Raw genomic sequence first — 19,214 nt, forward strand, 5'->3', positions numbered from 1 at the left:
GAGCTGTGCACCACTTTGAGAGTTTTTTGTCCATTATGGGTCGGGATGGTCTGTGGCCTGTCACAGAAACTTTGGCTCTACATTACTTAGCCCATTTAAAAGACATTGGTTACGCTGCTAGGACTATCGGGGTTCACATGGCGGCTATTTCTTTCTTTTCAAAAGCACATGGTTTCAATGATCCTTGTGCATCCTTTCGAGCCAGAAAGGCTGTCAAGGGCTGGCAACGCGAGGCACCGTCCATCAGGGATGTCAGGAGGCCAGTCACTTTGGCTATGCTAAAAAGGATTGTACGGCTACTGCCCTCCTTGTGCACTTCTAGCTATGAGGCCACCTTATTTGAGGCGGCATTTTCTTTAGCCTTCTTTGGGGCGTTCCGTCTTAGCAAACTTGTGGCTCAATCCCGTCATGATTTGACCAGCAGGGCTTTACTTTTGGGTGACATATGCCTTCACAGCTCAGCACTGACGATCGTCATTCGTCGGTCTAAGACTGATCAGGCTGGAAAAGGGATGAGTCCGGCTGCACAAGGCCACCACTGTTCGGCCTTGGCCTGTCAGAGCTTTAAAAAGGTTTCTAGCCATACGGCCACGCATAAAAGGATGCTTATTGATTCATGCTGATTGCACACCGCTGACCCGCTATCAATTTATCAGTATTTTTAAGGCTTCGGTCAGCTCCATGGGCTTCCCCACGTCTGATTTTAGTGGCCATTCCTTTCGTATAGGAGCAGCCACACAGGCGGCTGGGGAGGGCATGGCTGTCAGCCAGATACAAGCCATCGGCCGATGGCGTTCTGCATCGTATAAGTCTTAGGTCAGGCCTGACCGCATTTTCTTTTAATTGTGCTCAAAGTTTTAGGACCGTGGCGGACTGTGTGGGTCGTGGGCCACAGCATCGTTTTCTGGAATGGACGTTATGCGGCTGCATCTGGATGGGGACAGCATTTGGGACTGGAGCAAGCAGTCCGGGTGCGATGGTTCGGCCAACGAGGCATGCGTTGGCGTTCGCTGATGCCGGTCCTTCATCACTTGCTTGAAAGGTTTGGAGCTCCTCATGCACTGGTCCTCCAACTGGGTGAGAACGACTTAGTACATACTCAAGGCAAAGACTTTGCTACTGAGATTTGTCGTGATCTTTCGACATTGGCATCGTTATGCCCAGCAACGGTGATCTGCTGGTCGGATCTCCTAGAAAGGAGGTGCTGGAGAGGTGCCCGCAATGTGCAAAGGGTAGACGTGGCAAGGGGGAAAGTCACCAACGCTGTTGGGAGGGCAGTGATCAGACTAGGCGGAATGATCATACGACAATGGGACATTTCTTTCCGCATAGCGTCACTTTATCGCCGGGATGGCGTGCACCTCACCAGCTGGGGCATGGACCTCTGGCTGCACAATGTTCGGGGAGGCTTAAGGAATTGGCTTCAGCTGTGAAGTGTGGCGGAAGCTGCAAGGGTCCGAGAGTTGAGTTCGGGTCCGAGAGTTGAGTTCGGTTTCCCTGTGGCTGCAGGGGCCCGTGAGTGAGTTCGGTCTCCTTGCAGCTTGTTGCGGTTTAGCATGTGGATGTGTCATTTTGGGGGGGACGCTTCATAGGAATTGGTCGCTTCCCTGGTTTTGGGAGAGGCTTCAGGGACATTCCCTGGCGGCAGGGCAGGTGTCCGCCTCTTCCCAAGTGGTGGGGGATAACACCCAGTGGCGTTCGTCCTGGTGTCATCCTGGTACTGCCATCCCAGTTGCCCACAGCGGGAGCGCTGTGGGCGGAGGTTACTTCATGGCCGTGGTGGACACGGCCTGGGCGCTTGACACATCACGCATGCTGAGCCACAAGGGTCGCAGCTGTTTGCCAATTCCAAGCTGTGGCCAATTTATTCCAAAATCAATCCAATTCCTTACAATTAAATGTTTATAATGTTGTTGTTTAATAAAGTTGTGTTTTAATAAAATGTTAACTTTTAAAATGTTTGGATTTATTGAACAGCGACGTTCCTTTTAATTAACCCTGGGTCAGCAAGCACTCGTTCTTGTTTGGAAAGGTCCTGATAAAATGGTGGACCAAAGAGCTGTTCAGAAGGGGCTGGAGCTTGCATTTATCAGACTGCAGCTCTTCAAGTCACATGACAAGCTGCTTTGGAAACCAAAGTCCAGGAGTATCTTACAGACTAACAATATTTACTCCAGCATAACTGCTTTTGAGTTGAGAGATACCCCTGATGACATGAACACTGACTCAGGGAAGCTTAGGCTGGAATAAATCCGGTCAGTCTGTAAAGTGCCACTGGCCTTCAGTTTTATTTTGCTGCAACTAACTAAATGGCTACCCAATGGAATTATTACATTTGCGAGGCAGCTGTGTTATTGGTGGGGGAAGGTTTAAAATGCTGTCGGGTGAGTGCAAACACTTGTATCGAAAGTAGCTGTTTTGGAAATCTGGGAACAGAGGGGGTGATATGCATGGAAACTGCATATGCACAGGGTTATTTTGAAAGAATAGATGTGCTCATTACCGCATCTGACAAAAACAGAGTTGCAAAAGGGATAGAAAAGAGCAATTAAAATTGGTATGTGGTAAACCATCCTCCCTGCAAAAACAGGCTGAAGAATTTACATCAGAAATATATACCCACTTCCAACATTGTGCTACTATGTATTTTGGTTGTGTACAGGGTTTCAGAAGTTGTGAAAACATCTTTTCAAGTATTAGAGCTGAAATAGGTGCTGCCACTATCTGCCCTTCCTGCACAACATTGTATTAGGTAGTTCATACAGTATGTGACATGATTTCATTTATTTACTTCATATACAGCCTGCCTTTCTCACCGAGACTGAACGGGAATTACAAAATACAAAGGACAGTTCAATCAGACACAGCGAGACACCCATTGGACAATGCAATAGAACTAGGATTACAGAATTTGAAAACAATGCAAATAGCAACAAAAAACCTGTCTAAGGCACTGCCTTGCTCTCCTGTCTGGGCAGTGAGACTGAAGCATGGCAGTGATCAGTATAATGATATAATGTCACACATTCAGTTAAACCAGATGAGATGAAAAAGGGGCCTAGTGGGCCAGCACACATGGAAAGGTGGTGGATCCATTTCCTCTCACAAATCCTAGTTATACCTAAGAGGTCTGGGAGCCCTACTGTAGGACTCCTTCCTGTACTGCTTTGGTGATATGGCTACTTTTCTTTCTTGTGCTACCCTTTCCCTGTACCAGTTCTAATAAGGGAAGAAACAATGTTGTGAATACTTTCCCCATCACATCTTTCTTCTTATCTACCTCAGAACGGCAAGGAGGACATGAATTAAAGCAGTTCCAACAACAGTAAGGTACTGTTGGCAGTGACTACTTGGGATGTGGAAGCACTGTGTCTGTCAAGTTTTTGACCAATGAACCATTTCTAACTCCCTGTCAAATACCAAGAATATCCATTACCGTATATACTCGGGTATAAGCCGACCCGAGTATAAGCCGACCCCCCCAAACTGCCTGCTCCCAGGCAGGCCCCGCTGGCCGCTCCCAGGCTGCAGGAAGGCGAGCGGGGAGGCGGCGGGGCGGCGGCGAGGCCTGCCTGCTCCCAGGCAGGCCCCGCTGGCCGCTCCCAGGCGAGCGGGCCAGCGGCGGGGGGGGCGGCGGGGGGGCAGGGGCGGCGGCGAGGCCTGCCTGCTCCCAGGCAGGCCCCGCTGGCTGCTCCCAGGCGAGCGGGCCGGCGGCGGGGGGGGGGGCGGCGGGGGGGCGGGGGCGGCGGCGAGGCCTGCCTGCTCCCAGGCAGGCCCCGCTGGCCGCTCCCAGGCGAGCGGGCCGGCGGCGGCGAGGCGGCGGGGGGTGTGGGGGGGCGGCCGCGAGGCCTGCCTGCTCCCAGGCAGGCCCCGCTGGCCGCTCCCAGGCCGCGGGAAGGCGAGCGGGCCGGCAGCGAAGGATGGCGGCAATGGTAAGTTTTCCTCCTCCCTCCTCCCCTACCCCACCGTATTGACCCGCATATAAGCCGAGTTGGCTTTTTTCAGCCCTTTTTTTGGGCTGAAAAACTCGGCTTATACGCGAGTATATACGGTATCTACTGCTCTTAAAGAAGACATAAGGAGAATCTTGCTTAGGGATTTGACTATTTTTTTCTAACAGTACCCTGTATTCATTTATAGTATTTTCAGAGACATGGATGATATGGGTCAAATGGGTCAAACTTACCTGAGTAATGACTGGAGGAGGACAGATGGCAGTAGGAGTTAGGCACACTTTTGTGTAAACACAGCTATTTTCACACCAGACACATTCATACTTGGGATCAGCCGCAAGACACAAGCTGCAATCATTCCGACCAAAGGAACAGCTGTATAAAGTCACTATAAAGACAAATTGTATATATTTTACATTTGTTTTCATGTCACAAGTTATGTTTAAAGGAAGTCGAAGTTTAAAGGAAGTCCAGGGTACTGGGTACAAAACATATCATAAGATGCACCAGCAACTCCTGGGATGGAGAAACTTTTTGTTGTTGTTGATTTTCAGTATGAAAAATATAGGGTGTGTGTATGTATATATACACACAATTCCCTTCTACCAAGTCTTCCGACAATAGTAAAAGCCTTCCTCCATTAGGAAAAAAAACTTCATTGGAAGAAATCTTTTTTCTTTTAAGGTAGACTTAGGAGAAAGGAGTCATGGGATCCAACTTAGTGGAAAGAGGTCACAGAATCCAACCCACAGAAGCAGCAGTTAGTACAACATTCCCCACACTCTTTTTAGAACACTGCCTTGTAAGGCAGAGAGCAGCAAAAAGGCAGTCTTCATATAAACAAACACAGAGAACAATTTCAAAGGAGGCTTTCAGTAGTGAGTAAACAGAAGCCAAATTGGACAGCATTGACTAGTTGTTGCAGGAGATGTCACGGCCCAAACCTGGGGAGGGTTCTTTTCAATCCAAGACAGTTAAAGAGGATCAGGTAGTTATTTCACAAATCTGAAATAAAAGTGCCTCACTAAAGGTTTCCAAAGTTCTATTAACAATTGAAAACTGTGTAACAAAAAATCAAAGTTCAGACAGGATAGCCAAACAGGGACTTTCATAGATATACTTTTGTGTACTACAACACGTTTTAACCTATTTCTGTAGCATTTTATAGTTAATTCTAAGGCCAAGGGAACCTAAAGAGTCCCGCAGCATGTGCAAGAAGCTGACAAACTGGGTTGGCGATCGGGGTGGGAGGGCAATGCAGAGCACTAGAATCTTAATAAAGAATGCTCTGCCAGTTTTGGTTACCACAACCATGAATCACGGAGGAAGACAGAGTGGCCTCTTAAGACCATAACTGTTTTATATTTGTTGAAGGGTATGGCTAACTGGAGATGAAATTGCACAAAAGTGTGGTGAAATACAACAGCACTTGGCCCAATTGGAGAGAACAACGGGCTACTTCCAGAACATGTGGAGTAAACACAGATGCTGGATAACTAGGGCTCAGGGCCACACCATTGGTTAAAAAACGACGCATCCCAGTCACCAACATTTTAGCATACTCTAATACTTTAAAAGACAGGTGATAGTCACCTAATTGAAAGCAATTAGCATGAAGGTTTACTAACGACAATATTTTAATTCTAAGTGGCTGCTTTGTGAAAAAGACACTAAATACAAGTGAAAACCCTCTGATTACTTGGCTCAGTAGAGCTATCATTAACCTTGGCACGGGAAAAACAATCCTCAGTATGGCTACACTTCCTAGGCAACTCACATTATGGTCAAAGGACTGTTACGTTGTATCTCTCTGTTCTGAAACGATTTAAAATGGCATATTCTTACTAAACATATTTTTACAGAGTTTATTCAAAGCAAAATAAAAGTGCAAGTTGAATAAAGTTTTATTTGTTTCTGAGGAACAGGAGACTCGAATTATGGTTCCCTTTTGGGGTGGTGGTAGCTTGTAACTGTATCCTTGCAAACCTGTAAAGGTGACATGGTTGCATGCTGACATGGAACAGCTGAACTGGACTGTGTTCCCCTGTGATTGATGCCTGACTGAATGGAGAGCTAATGGGCAGACCTGACTAATAGGCCTGGTTAAATTGGAAATGCAAGGCCGGCATTGGAAGGAAGTGGGAATGGAATGAAAACTTCACAGTATTGGCCAAAGAAGGCATTTAGATCTGAAAATTTAAAAGCAAACACAGAAACCCACAGTTTCCAAAGAGTTTAGCAGAACTGCCAACTTCCAGTACAAGTACTACCTCTTGACCGCGGTATCAGATGGAAGCAGGGGGGAAAAAACACTTCCCCTTCCTATTAGCAGCTAGATATCTGGCCTAGTCTAATTTTGATGATCATCATCGCTGTGGTTCTGAAATGTACAACAGGTGTCTACCACTAGCCTTTGCCACATAGATGAGCTGGTTTGCCATGAAAAATACACAGAAGTGGTTTGCTCTTTGTTGGTTATTAAGGGAAACAGGAAGCTGAACCAGTTGGACTTGGTCTATAATCCTGCAGGGCTCTTTTCATATGCCTTTATCTGCTCCCAATATGTGGTGAGGAAGGAGGAGGCTTATTTTTTCAAGTTGGTACGTATGAGGCTGTGGTACAAACATGGGGGGTAGGTATGACTGATCCCCATTTACACAAGGAGCTACAGTTCAAACGCAAATATGATTAAATATGTGAATGTGATTTATTGGATCATCAGCTTCTGCGATTCAGGGGCCATTAATCTAGCTGCAGCTCTGGCAATAATCTGATTAGGAATCTGATTCTCTCTATTTATTTATTTACTTTATTTATATCCCACCTTTATCCTCAGTGGGAACCCATATCAGCTTACATTATTCTCTTCTCCTCTGTTTTATCCTCACAGCAATCCTATGAGGTAGGCTAGGCTGTGTGTGTGTGATTGGCCCAAGGTCACCCAGAAAACGTCCATGGCACAAGTGGGGATCGGAACCTGGGTTTCCCAGATCCTAGTCCACCACTTTAACATCTATACCACACTGTCTCCCTCCCAATTAGATGATATAGTTATAAGCCTTACGGAGAATGCATGAAAGTTATTTTGCATGTCATAGTTCTTTTTCAGAGAAGTGCATTCATGAATTCCCCCATGTGAATATTGAGATACAATTGGTATGAATGGCTAATGGAACCCTTCAGAGGTCTGGATTTGTAAATCTGTTAGCTAGCTGGATCTTCACGTCCTACCAAGTAGGGCCTTCATTGCTTCTTTTTTCATCTGTGTATGCACGAAGGAATCAAAGAGTTGGAAAAGACCTCCAAGGTCATCTAGTCCAAACCCCCGCACAATTCAGGAAATTCACAACTACCTCCCCCCCCCACACCCCCAGTGACCCCTGCTCCATGCCCAGAAGATGGCAAAAAAAACCTTCCAGGATCCCTGGCCAAACTGGACTGGAGGAAAATTGATTCCTGACCTTGAAGTGGCAGTCGGCATTTCACTGGGAAATTAGCCCTATGTCTGTAAAAACCAGCATCTGAAATGTCTCTAAATTAGGTCCATAATATTGTTGAAAGCACTCACTGGCTAGACAGAGCTTATAGTGTTAATCATAAGCTTTCTTACACACTGATCAGCTCGTTAAATGTACCAGCAGCAAGCCAGCCATTAGATTCAATTTTTATCCATCATCTTTAGATAGCAGCTGGAAAACCATTGATAAAACAGGACAAAGGATAAAAAAGATATATTGGATTTCATACTGCTCAGGGTCTCCAGTGACTATAAAGCGACATTAGATGTGAGTGTTATTTGGTACTCTCTAAATGTGTTATAGAAAGAATGGATTCATTTAGATTGGGAAATGCAATAATTTCCCTATGAGTCACAGTAACTAAATTCATGTATGCTAAGGGTAAGGATATAAAGGGAAAGCCTGGGTAGCTTAGTACTCTCTGTCACATACACAAACCTTTTCCAGTTCTTCTCTGTCTTCCTTTTATGTTTATTATAGATGTCTATGGGAACAGGCACATTTACAGTATTCTGCTGTTTCTAACAGCCTCTCTTAAACTAATTATACATTGTAATAAAAGTTATATACAAATAATTTAGTGAACAGAGAACCACTGAATTGTGAGGATGGAAGGGAAAGGATGGTTATCACATAAGATCTAGTTTCCTGGTCATCCCAACAGTAATTCTTTACATTTATTCTATATATTATTATTTCTTCCTGGACATGGTTGTTCAAAACTGGACCAAGCATAATACTACCAGTGTGTTTGTTATACAGTGGTAAAAATCCTCTGCAGTATTGTACCAAACGAATCCTAGAATTTCATTTTGCCTATTATGTGGTCGCATTCCATTAGTGGCTCACAGCAACCTTGTATTAGATGAGATAATGGCATTAGAACTGTAATAGTATAGAGCTATTCTCTAACTCAGGGGTGCCAAACGTAAGGCCTGTGGGCTACACCCCTGCTCTAACTGATTTTTTTTGGTCTGCAACATGTATCAAAAAAGTAAATCTATCAAAATAGCTATATTTGCAGCTCGATAGGATTTATCAGCATGAGTACATTAGTAATTAGTGTAAATGACTGGGGAAGGCAATGGCAAACCACCCCGTAAACATAGGCTGCCTAGTAAACGTCGTGATGTGACGTCACCCCATGGGTCAGTAATGACCCGATGCTTGCACAGGGGACTACTTTTACCTTTACGTTAGTAGCAAGAGTAGTTTATGTTAGTAGTAAGAGCAAAATGTTTATTAAAAAACATGAGAGGGTTAATTCCTGGGATTTCGCCTAGCATAATTACTCATTGTGGATGGAACTCTATGACAGCCAGGAAGTATGCTGTTCACAAAGGAGGGGGGGGGGAATCTTGCAAGACTGGGACTGTATCGTCAGAAACAGTTCCAAGCTCGTTGATCTAAAGCAGGCAGCGACAGTGGCAGAGAGAAGCAAGTCATGGCAACATGCTGTGGCAAGTTTTCAAATCTAGCAAAAGTGTGCTTTTTTATTTGTATGCATGGCTGCAGCATATGATTAAGAACTTTTGATTAAAATTACTCAGATCTAGCCACTCTTGCCAAGATTCATCATGGTGTATGATGCAGATGTTGGAAGGTGCTATATGATTTCTATCATGAGATTTGATGATAGGCGGCTAGAAAAATTGTACTTTTCATACTCAAGCAAGCAACTATCAAGAACACGTTTAGACCAAACACTAAGATTGAATGTTACTTATTGAAGTAATAACGTATTATTTTCTGGGGCAAAACACCTATTTAAAGTAATATAATTAACATACTTTTGATATAGGATACACTTGATAATGCACTATACTTAAAATCAGTTTTACAAGTGCCAGTCTGAGACTTTTGGTAAAATAAATTTCATTTCTACCCCCATACTTACCCATCAGCTTGCTGTCAATCTTGACATGATTTGTTTTTATGTATAAATTAAGCTGCAGAGTTTCACTTGCATGGGAAAACTGGAAAAAAAAGATGTTCTGTGTTACTAGATTAAATTAACAGATATTAAGGGCCTGTTGCTACTGTAGATTAAAATAACAGATATTAAGGGCCTGTTGCTACCATGGTCACTGCTGCATCAAGGCTCTAGTGGCTCCTACTAGATCAAGAAAAGCTATGACAGATCAGACCAATAGTCTGTCTAACCCAGCAGCCTCTTGGGCAGAGAGCCCAAAATCAACATTTTGTTGTTGTTCATCAGCCCTGGGTACATTTAATTATTGTGGCTACTAATAGACCTTTCCTCCATGACTTGTTCTGTGTGTGTAAAGTGCCGTCAAGTCGCAGCCGACTTATGGTGACCCTTTTTGGGGTTTGCATGGCAAGAGACTAACAGAGGTGGTTTGCCAGTGCCTTCCTCTGCACAGTAACCCTGGTATTCCCTGGAGGTCTCCCATCCCAATACTAACCAGGGCTGACCCTGCTTAGCTTCTGAGATCTGACAAGATTCTAATCATCCTTTAAAGCCATTTAAACGAGTGGTCGTCATTCCACCCACTGGCAGTGAATACCACAATTTATTTACTCACTGAGTGAACCAGTACTTCCTTTTGTCTGTCCTGAATCTATTTGCTCATCAACCTTGGATGTCTGTAAGTTCTAGCATTCTGAGTTAAGAACAAGTTATCTTCTTCTACTTTCTCTACCCCAAGTAAAAATTTAGCTATGTCTATTGCATCTCCTCTTAGCTATATATTCTCTAAAGTAAAAAATCCCTAAATTCCTCAGTGTTTCCTCACAGGGAAGGTTTTCCAACCCCTTGATTATTTTGAGCAGATCTATATCATAACAACACTTAAGAAAGTAAACAGATCAATGTACAGATCAATGTACAGCAAAATCTTATAAGTGCATTAGCACTGCCTCAAACATACTGTGTGGAATAATATTTGTTTATTCAATTTTTTAAAAAATTAGAAGACAGAACTTCAAAAGTTTTGCTTCTACAAGAAGTGTATTTTCAAGTGAATGAGAAAAAAGCAAACATTCATGTAAACACAGCTTGAACTGTGCAAGGACAGATAAATGAATGACTTTTACATGTAAAAAAATGAGAACCTGCATACTGCTCTATTGAGTCACATATGTGGTTGGTCCCAAACACAGTTATGTACTTGGCCTATCCTAAAAATATTAATATAAAAATGGAAGATTATGAACATTAGCAAATGTCCACAGTTCCTCTAGCAATGATTCTCAATAATTTTTCTCTTACAATTTTCATCAGTGTCAACAAGCTCCAGTTTTACACACTATTCATTGCATATACATAGACACATAAAACAAATCACAGAAAGGGAGACAGAGTTTTCTTGTGATTTGGGGCCTAAAGTATGTTGATGGACACAGCTATTGTAGATCAGTATTTGTAATGGAACACAAAATGCCCCATACAATGGCTTTCACAAACTATACTGCCTTTGTACAATATTTTATTCATATGAAAGACAGTAAGATAAGATTGTAGCTGATAGTAGGCCTGTATGGTTTTATAGTCATGAAATCAACCTGTGTAGGGTGGTGAGCAACCAAAATGATTAGGGAACTAGAGCAACCGCCCTATGAGGAGCAGTTAAAACGCTTAGGGCTGTTTAGCTTGGAAAGAAGGCGGCTGAGGGAAGACACGATAGAGGTCTATTAAATTATGCATAATTTGGAGAGAGTGGACAGGGAGAATTTTTTTCCCTCTCTCATAATACTAGAATATGGGATCATCTGCTGAAGCTGGAGGGTGAGAGATTCAAAACAGATAAAAGGAAGTATTTTTTCACACAACACATAGTTAAACTGTGGAACTCCCTGCCCCAAAATGTGGTGATGGCTGCCAACTTGGAAGGCTCTAAGAGGGGAGTGGACATGTTCATGGAGGAAAGGGGTATTCATGGCTACTAGTTAAAATGGTTACTAGTCATGCTGCATACCTATTCTCTCCAGGATCAGAGGAGCATGCCTATTATCTTAGGTGCTGTGGAACAGAGGCAGGATGGTGCTGTTGCAGTCATCTTCTTTTGGGGCTTCCTAGAGGCACCTGGTTGGCCACTGTGTGAACAGACTGCTGGACTTGATGGGCCTTAGTCTGATCCAGCAGGGCTTTTCTTATGTTCTTATGAGAGTGCTGAACCTCAAAATAATTCATTCTTTTGTAAGAATGCAAAAAAGGGATAATTAAAAAAAAAAAACAATCAAAAGAATATCTAATATGTACCTTTCGACTTTTAAAGGAGAAAGTTACATCAGATGAGTGTTCCACGGTGCTCTCAAAGTCAAATTCCTCATTCCCAATAAAGAAAGAATGACCCTGTAAAGAAGAATGTTAGAATTTTACAACGTCACAAACCAGGAGGCATGTCATTGAGCAATATACGTAACAGAGAAAACCTTAAACACAGATCGATAACTATTTCAAACACAATAGAGGCTGGGCACCTCTGCCTAATCTACTAGTATGAGGGTCCACAAACTTGCTGAGCCTGTGGACACTTTGGGAATGTCAAGAAACGGTAGTCATTGCAACCACAAAATAGCTGCTTTTGTGTTTGTGTGTGTGTGTGTGTGTGTGGGGGGGCAATGTCCAAATTTTGGGAGGTTTCATGCCAAGCATCCTTCTATGACATGAGCAGCTACTTCTGAATGGGTGCTTACTGCAGACTTGGGTTCTCCTGCCCCAACGAGGTAAATGAAAGCAAGGACTGGCTGTTTGCCTTAGAGAAGAAGCAAGCCGACACCAGAAGCAGGTGGGTGCCATGTTGTGGAATCATTGCACCAGTATATTGAAGTTATCAGCCACATAACTTCCATGCAAAAGCAGAGAGGTAAGAGATGAAACAGGACTTATTTTTTATTTTATTGGGCTTTTATTGTTTACTGTTCCTATGGCTAATGTCTCATGAGGCTCCAGTCTCCTGTGCCAAGAAAGGGCCAAGCCTCCACCCCTTTCCTACTGCACCATTATTGAGGGGGGTGCTGGTGGCAACAATGAGACAATTTCCCCCCCCCTTTCCTGGAGAAACCACTACTACTGGGGGCTCATGTGGTCAGGGGAAAGGAAGTTCCAGCGCAGCCCCCCCTCTGGACTTCCCTTTGTTGGTTCCCTGGCAGCAGCACCTCTATCGTTCCTCCCTCCCTCCCAAACCGGCAGCAGGGGCTGGCAGAAGTGGCTCCCCTACCTGCCCGACTGCTTTCCTGCCTGTGCTGGGCAGGGGTTAGTGTCATCCTGTGAGGCAGATGCTGCCGTCCCTTGTCCCCTCGAGCATTCAAGTAGTGTTAAAAACCCCTGCCAGAGGCAGCGAATCCCTGGACTAAACGACCAAGTCCCGGGTCAAATCCCAAGCGTGCCTTCCTTCCTCAGCAGAGATGGCTGCCGACGGCTGAAGCAAGGGGGGCTGTCCAACTCCTGTCCCTGGTGATGCCGGCCAGGGCGCCCTCCCTTTGGACTCAGGGCAGCGGCTGTTTGATGAGCAGTTCCTTCAGGGTGGGGGGCTGCGGCCAGGCCGGCATCCTGGAGGCCTTGCAGACGGGCTTCTGCCTGCCGCTTGTCCCTGCCCAGCATCCAGGCCAGGTGGACGTGTGCCTGCAGGAAGGGGGCCAGCAGTAGGTGGCTGTTCTGGGCCTCCAGGAGCCGCAGGGCCTGCTCGCTGTGGGCGTTGGCCTCGGCCAGCTGGCCCAGCTCCTGGTGGCAGATGGCCAGCCCCACCAAGATCAGCAGGAAGTGACGTGAGCGGTAGGCGCCCAGCTTGTCCTGGAGCCGGTGGGCGTTGGTCCATGCCACCAGGGCCTCGCAATATGTTCCCACACAAGTTGAGCGCTGGGCGACCCGCAGATCGTCCAAGTAGAAGAACTCCAGGAACTTGGCGGAGTGCTGGAGTGCAGGTGGGACAGGAACTGCTTGAATGCCCGGCTGCGCTTGGTGATCGTCTTGGCCGCGAAGTTGTGCCGCAGCCGCTTCCGTGGGAAGGACACGTTGGCCATGTTGCTGCCGAAGCGGCGGCACAGGTGCCGGTTCAGCCGCTCAAAGTTCGAGTAGCGCCGGGCGATGGTGGCGGGGGCCTTGTTGAACTGGCCCCCACGGATCAAGTAGATGGTGTAGAGCTGAGGCTCTTCACGTACTTGGAGCTGCACCCGTTGACCACATTAGTGCTGGTCACCTCAAAGAGGAGGCGCTGGGACACGAGGCTGCCCCGCGATTTCTGCCAGAGCTCCTGCAGCTGCTGAGTGAGCATGTTGCTGCCCTGGCGCTCGGCCATGGGGGGGGGCATGCTCTCTGTTCTCTGGAGCGACGCCCAGCAATTCTGGCCCCAGGGCTTCTCCCAGGTCCTGTCTGGTCCCACCAGGTACTGCTCCTTCCTCTGCCTCCTTGTCCTCATAGCTGCTGGTGAATCTCAGGGTGCCGCTGAGGCATGTGGAGAGGCCCTCCATGTCATCCTCCAGCTCAGAGCTTTCTGGAAACTCCTCCGCTTCTGAGCTGCAATTGGGCAGGCCCTCCTGCTCACCTTCCCCAGTCAGCGTGTGCCACAGGCGGTGGATGATGCGCGACGCCATCGCGCTGCAACTGCAGGGACCTGGGCGGGCGGCGGCGCGTCCTCCCCTCCTTCCTTCCTCGGCTCCCAGCCGGACCGCGATGGCCACTCCGCTCATGAAACAGGACTTTACAACATTTACTAAAGAACTAAAAAAGATTCTTCCTAGTAATGTTCACTCAAAAGAGTGTACATAACACCCACCCACCAAGAACTAGTTTTCAGAAAAGCAGTTCCAAAATGAAGCAGCTGACAGGGTTGCGAGACTGTACAGGACAGTAGAGAAAGCCTAGAAAAAATGGCAGAAGTACTAAAGGTTAGCCAGGGATGAATTAGTACAGAATATGACCCACAAAGAAGCAGCCCAGCTCAGGAACTGCCCGAGTAATGGCCTACGTAAGATCTAACAGATGAAGAAAGAGAACTTTCAGTGATACAATCTCAAATGTTATGATCATATCTTCCAACACTGAACTACCAAATGAGAAATTCCAACTTTGCAGTGATGTTACTGAAACAGTTCATGAACAAGCAGCGACAGCATTTAGATAGTCATTAAAATGATAGCTTGCTGAGGTATTGCTGCAGAAAGACCTGGATTGTTCCTGAGTAGTTTCTGTGCCTTGTCTTCCTCACCTCACTAATTGGAAATGGGGCCGAGGAAGGCACTATGCTGACTACACAGAAGGGCATAGGCAATATCCCAGCATGCTTCTGTACTATATTTTATATTTTTCAGGAGCTGGCTAGTTCTTTCCCATAGCACAAAGGTAACGGCAACGGCAACACAAGCCAGATTATTTTTAATAAGAAAAACTGCTTTTGAAAAGGACTACAAAAGTTAGGTGGTTCCAGAAAGCTGCCTCAAGCATGGACTTTGTAAAATAAGAGAGAGCTCTTAGGAAAGGCAGGTGCTAATTTTAACAAAATCCAACGCTCAACTAAATTTTTACATTGTATGGCCCTGAATTGGGTTGCCAACTGCCAGGAGGAAAAAAAATGTTCTGTCTGCATAAAGGTGGCCTAATGGGATGCTATTTACCATGTGATATTTACCTTCCTGCCACGAGAGGTTTCAACTGCCCATTTCCACACATTAACCCTTGATTAAAGGTACAGAATTCCAGGCCTGCTGGCAATCCTACCCTGTACTGGTAGGCAGATTACAGCATATCTCTAGGCCATATTGCACAGTAATACAACGTGTTTCAATTCAGTGGTCCCCTTGCCCCCTTTTGGTTGTTGGCAATTAGGTTCCAACTGTTCACAAAACATTCAAAAAATGACAGCCAGCCAATTATTATTTTTTTAAAGCAGGAAGGAATCATGGAAGTTAACACCTTTAACACGAAACAAAGGTAAATCCACATGGAGCAGATCAAATGGTGAGAGTACAGAAAGATTTGCAGGCGGCTGAAAAATATGGGCACGTGAGCAAAAGTCCAACAGTGATGGGAGCGCTATGAGTTACACACATACTGGTGGGACAAGCAAATACTAGTGAGTACAACCCTGTGTCTCACTCTTAGTTGAGCCAAGCCAGCTTCCTTTTTAAGGTTCCTGAGGGATTCATTTGGTCATGCCTGAAGCATTGTTTGGATCTCAAGATGTTGTTCTGGACTTCCCACAGCTCTTGCCACTGTACTAACAGACTAGACTTAAAGGAGTAAAATCCTGAGGAGGTACCTTGAAAGCCAAATGGAAAAGTGGAAGGTCGTCTTGGGAACCTGATTTACCAGTATTACTTAAATTCCAAAATGTCCAAGACCTCACGAACAACAATAATGTAATTCAAAGGCAGAGAAGCAGCAAATTTTCTGCCCTGGACTTCATTACTATCATTTTGCCTTTCTTTTGCAACACTTCTGTTAAAACACCCCAAACATGTTCAATAATTACTCATACTGCATCCTTGCATCAGTTACTTCCAGGCTGTGTGTGGGCTGAGAGAACACAATTACACATGTAATCCTGTTTATAGCTTAACACAGCTGCATACTCCCACGCAAATACACAGGCTTATTTTTCCCTATTGTAGTCCTATCTCTCTGTGTTGCAATTAAAATTCTGCCAAGTATTAAATGCTAGGTCTAGACTGAACTGTAAACACCCCATATCCCAGTGCCTTTGGTGGGAAAGAGTAAACTCTTGTTATCAACCTTTGCTCAGCCTGCATTCACATACAAATCTCACGCTATCCCCATACACAGTTTATTTGTGGCTTTTCCCATGTAAGACATACATGGTCACTGAGCTATAGAGGTGGAAGCTGGGTTGCTGGGAGGGCAGGGGACTAAAGAGCCCTGGTCACCCTGGGGGGCGATGGAACCAAGCTTCCATATGGTGTTTAAAGTAGGTGCAGCCTCAGAGCAAATCTTTGTATGGAGGGGTCCTCAGGAGCCTTGGCTGGAAGAAACGAGGCTTGAAGAAACTAGGCAAAAAGCTGCAGGAACAACAGATGATATAGCTGCAACAGAAGCATGATTTGAACACCTAAGTCCCTCCTTAATATAGCCCCACACTGGTAAAAGAGGGTCCGGGTTGTGGCCTCAGAGTTCAGGAATTTGCTTCCACTGTTCTTCTTGGGTTTCTTTCCAGAAATGGGTAAAGGCATTGTAATTCTGCCAGACGTAATATAGATCAATGAGATATTGAGGTTTTTTTTTTAAAAAAATGCTGATTTTATATAATTGTAAATTGTGTTTTTTATTGTTTTAATTGAATATGTTTCATTTCAACATTCACTTGGTGAATGCTGCTGTTGAAAAACAAGCCAGGAAGTGTATCAGGCCAATTTATTTTCTTCATACAAGTCGATCAGTCTCCAGTGAGGGGGACTATCAGTGGAAAAGCCACAGTACTCTTTCAGCCTGTCCCAGGGTCTCAGACATGAGCAAATATAATGGCCCAAGAAATATAGTGGCCAGGGTGAGACTTTACTTATTGCTTGACTTGCAGTTTATATAATTTATTTTCCATAACACATGGTACAGCAAAGAACTGTTTTTATATACCATCACATTTTTGCTTACCAAAGGAATGTTAAAAAAATATTAATGACAGTTTTATCCCCTCAAATAAATTTTAGAGAAATTATATTGGCTAGACAACAAGTAAAAGCCTATGAAATATAATAGACATTTAAACAAAATATACAGCCTTCAGACAAACATGTTCCTCTGTTCATCACAATGTTAGGTCCAATACAATAAATACTAAAGATAAAGCAGCAACCCATGCAATCTCCATTTTCCTTAAGCCTCCCTCAACTGTTATGGAGTGAGCAACATCATATTTAAGTTTATTACAATGTGTTAGATACTGGGGTATAGCCAACTATCCAGACTTTGCAGACTAGGACCTTCCTATTTCTGTCTCCTGCTGTAGTCTACTGAGCTCCCTAAAATTTAGTTCCTGGGGTTCAAGAGACCCTCAGGAACAGCATCAGGAACAAAGTTAGGGTCTGTAGTAGAAGGTGGGAGTTGTGGAAATCACTGCTTCTTCTTCCAAAGACTGAAGTTGCCATAAGTGTTCAGAATTGCACGGCTGGATATGTGCCAGGTTATCTAAATGATAATACCTGGTTGGTCACTGTGTGAACAGATTGTTGGACTTGATGGGCCAGTCTGACCAAGCATGGCTTTTCTTATGTTCTTATGTTCTTAATCATCCCAAATATTAAAGCCAACATAACAACATACACAAAGAAGAACAACTAGTCTTGATCACCAAATATTTTGTGTGCACATGTGTGATTAGCTTGTCTGAATCTGCCTGCAAAAGGGGAGAATTGTAAATGAAACTTGCCCAAAATGGGGCTACAAGGGTCTTAACATGATGACTGTATTGATCACGTTCACCAGTACTGTACTAAGTGCACTGATATCGGATTTGTTTTCTGTGTCCAATACCAAGTCCAAAATCATCAATTATTTAAGATCAGGACACCTGATCTAAGATCAACTATTCTGTACACCCATGTTAAGTGAGGTGAGACTAGGGGGAAGGAGGATACATGTGGCAAGGCTTTTTTAGTTGTGGCCCCAAACAATGGAGCATCAAGATCCAGAATACTCAGTTTGACCCTTCACTTTCTGCCTTACAAAGAACATTTTTTATTCCAGAAGGCCTTTGGTAATATATGAATTGAACTGATCCCTTGACATAGTGCTGATTCATTTTCTTTCTCCTGATTTTTATTGATCTTTATCACTGATTTTATTTCCTTGGATTGCTGTTTACTGCTATCATGCCACTGCTATGGGTTATGCTTGCATGGTTTTAGTAGTTTATATTTTATTTGTAATCTGCTTTAAGTACTATTTTTAGTAGAAAGCATAAAAATCTCCTACATAAATAAAAACAATTTTTCATGTACATAATTGTTTGATATTTTATTACCCTAATACAGTATGAAACTGGTTTCTAATTGTTAGTTCTTATTCAGGTGTTGGAACTCTGATGCAGCAGTGGAGCTTCCCTGTTCACAAGACCTTTGACACTTTCTTCAGCAGAGGAACTAGATCATTCAATAAAATCCATTGTGTACTGCTTCCTCTGTTGGGGCAGCTCATGTGTACAAGAGCACCCACAAGTCATGAAAGCAGTGATCCCCATGGGTGCCATGGTGCTCACTGATATGTATCCTGGTGCCCACTTGCTTCTTGCCCAAAACAGTGCTTCTGCAAAGCAAAGAACCAATCCACACTGGAACAGGGAAGGCTTTGGAAGACCCCATGAAGGACTCACCTTAGGGTTTGCCAGGAGCACCCTTTTGGAAATAGCTGCCTCCATCATCGTAAACTGCTTGGCTTGGAACTTGACAACATTTTGCGATTGACCCCAGTCCCCATGGCAGCTATTTCATGGCTGGTACCACCTTCCAGGGCACTCATTTTGTGATGGCATCCACCACCCTTCCCCAAAATCCCAACAGTGCCCACAGGCTCAACAAGGTTAAGGACAGCTGCACTACAGCATACTGTAAGTGTGGATTGAATGAAATATACAAATCTCATTATCAAAAATTATTTACAAATGTACTTTGAAAGCAGAAATCCCCAGTCTTGTAGAAATGCAATTACTCAATGGCTACAGAAACCACATCCATATTTTCAACAGGAGGAAATCACCAGTAGTGGAAATACCTGTAAACCTATCTGGGAACAAATAGGTTATAAGCATAAAAGTATATTTGAGTATTTGCTGGA

At 44.5% G+C, this 19,214-nt stretch overlaps 1 protein-coding gene and 1 pseudogene across 1 annotated transcript in view; both read right to left on the reverse strand.

The window, feature by feature from the left end:
- Positions 1 to 19,214, reverse strand: part of PLXNB2 (plexin B2) — a 199,532-nt gene that overhangs the window by 83,945 nt on the left and 96,373 nt on the right. The window contains exons 11-13 of the mRNA XM_056845867.1: positions 11,694 to 11,786; positions 9,369 to 9,447; positions 4,187 to 4,341 (exon numbers count right to left, since the gene is read on the reverse strand). Of these exons, the coding sequence (XP_056701845.1) occupies positions 4,187 to 4,341; positions 9,369 to 9,447; positions 11,694 to 11,786 (327 nt within the window). The remainder of the gene's footprint in view (positions 1 to 4,186; positions 4,342 to 9,368; positions 9,448 to 11,693; positions 11,787 to 19,214) is intronic.
- LOC130474313 (sorting nexin-21-like) lies at positions 13,427 to 14,026 on the reverse strand (annotated as a pseudogene).

Source organism: Euleptes europaea, chromosome 3, assembly GCF_029931775.1.
Source record: "Euleptes europaea isolate rEulEur1 chromosome 3, rEulEur1.hap1, whole genome shotgun sequence".
Classification (NCBI taxonomy): Eukaryota; Metazoa; Chordata; class Lepidosauria; order Squamata; family Sphaerodactylidae; genus Euleptes; species Euleptes europaea.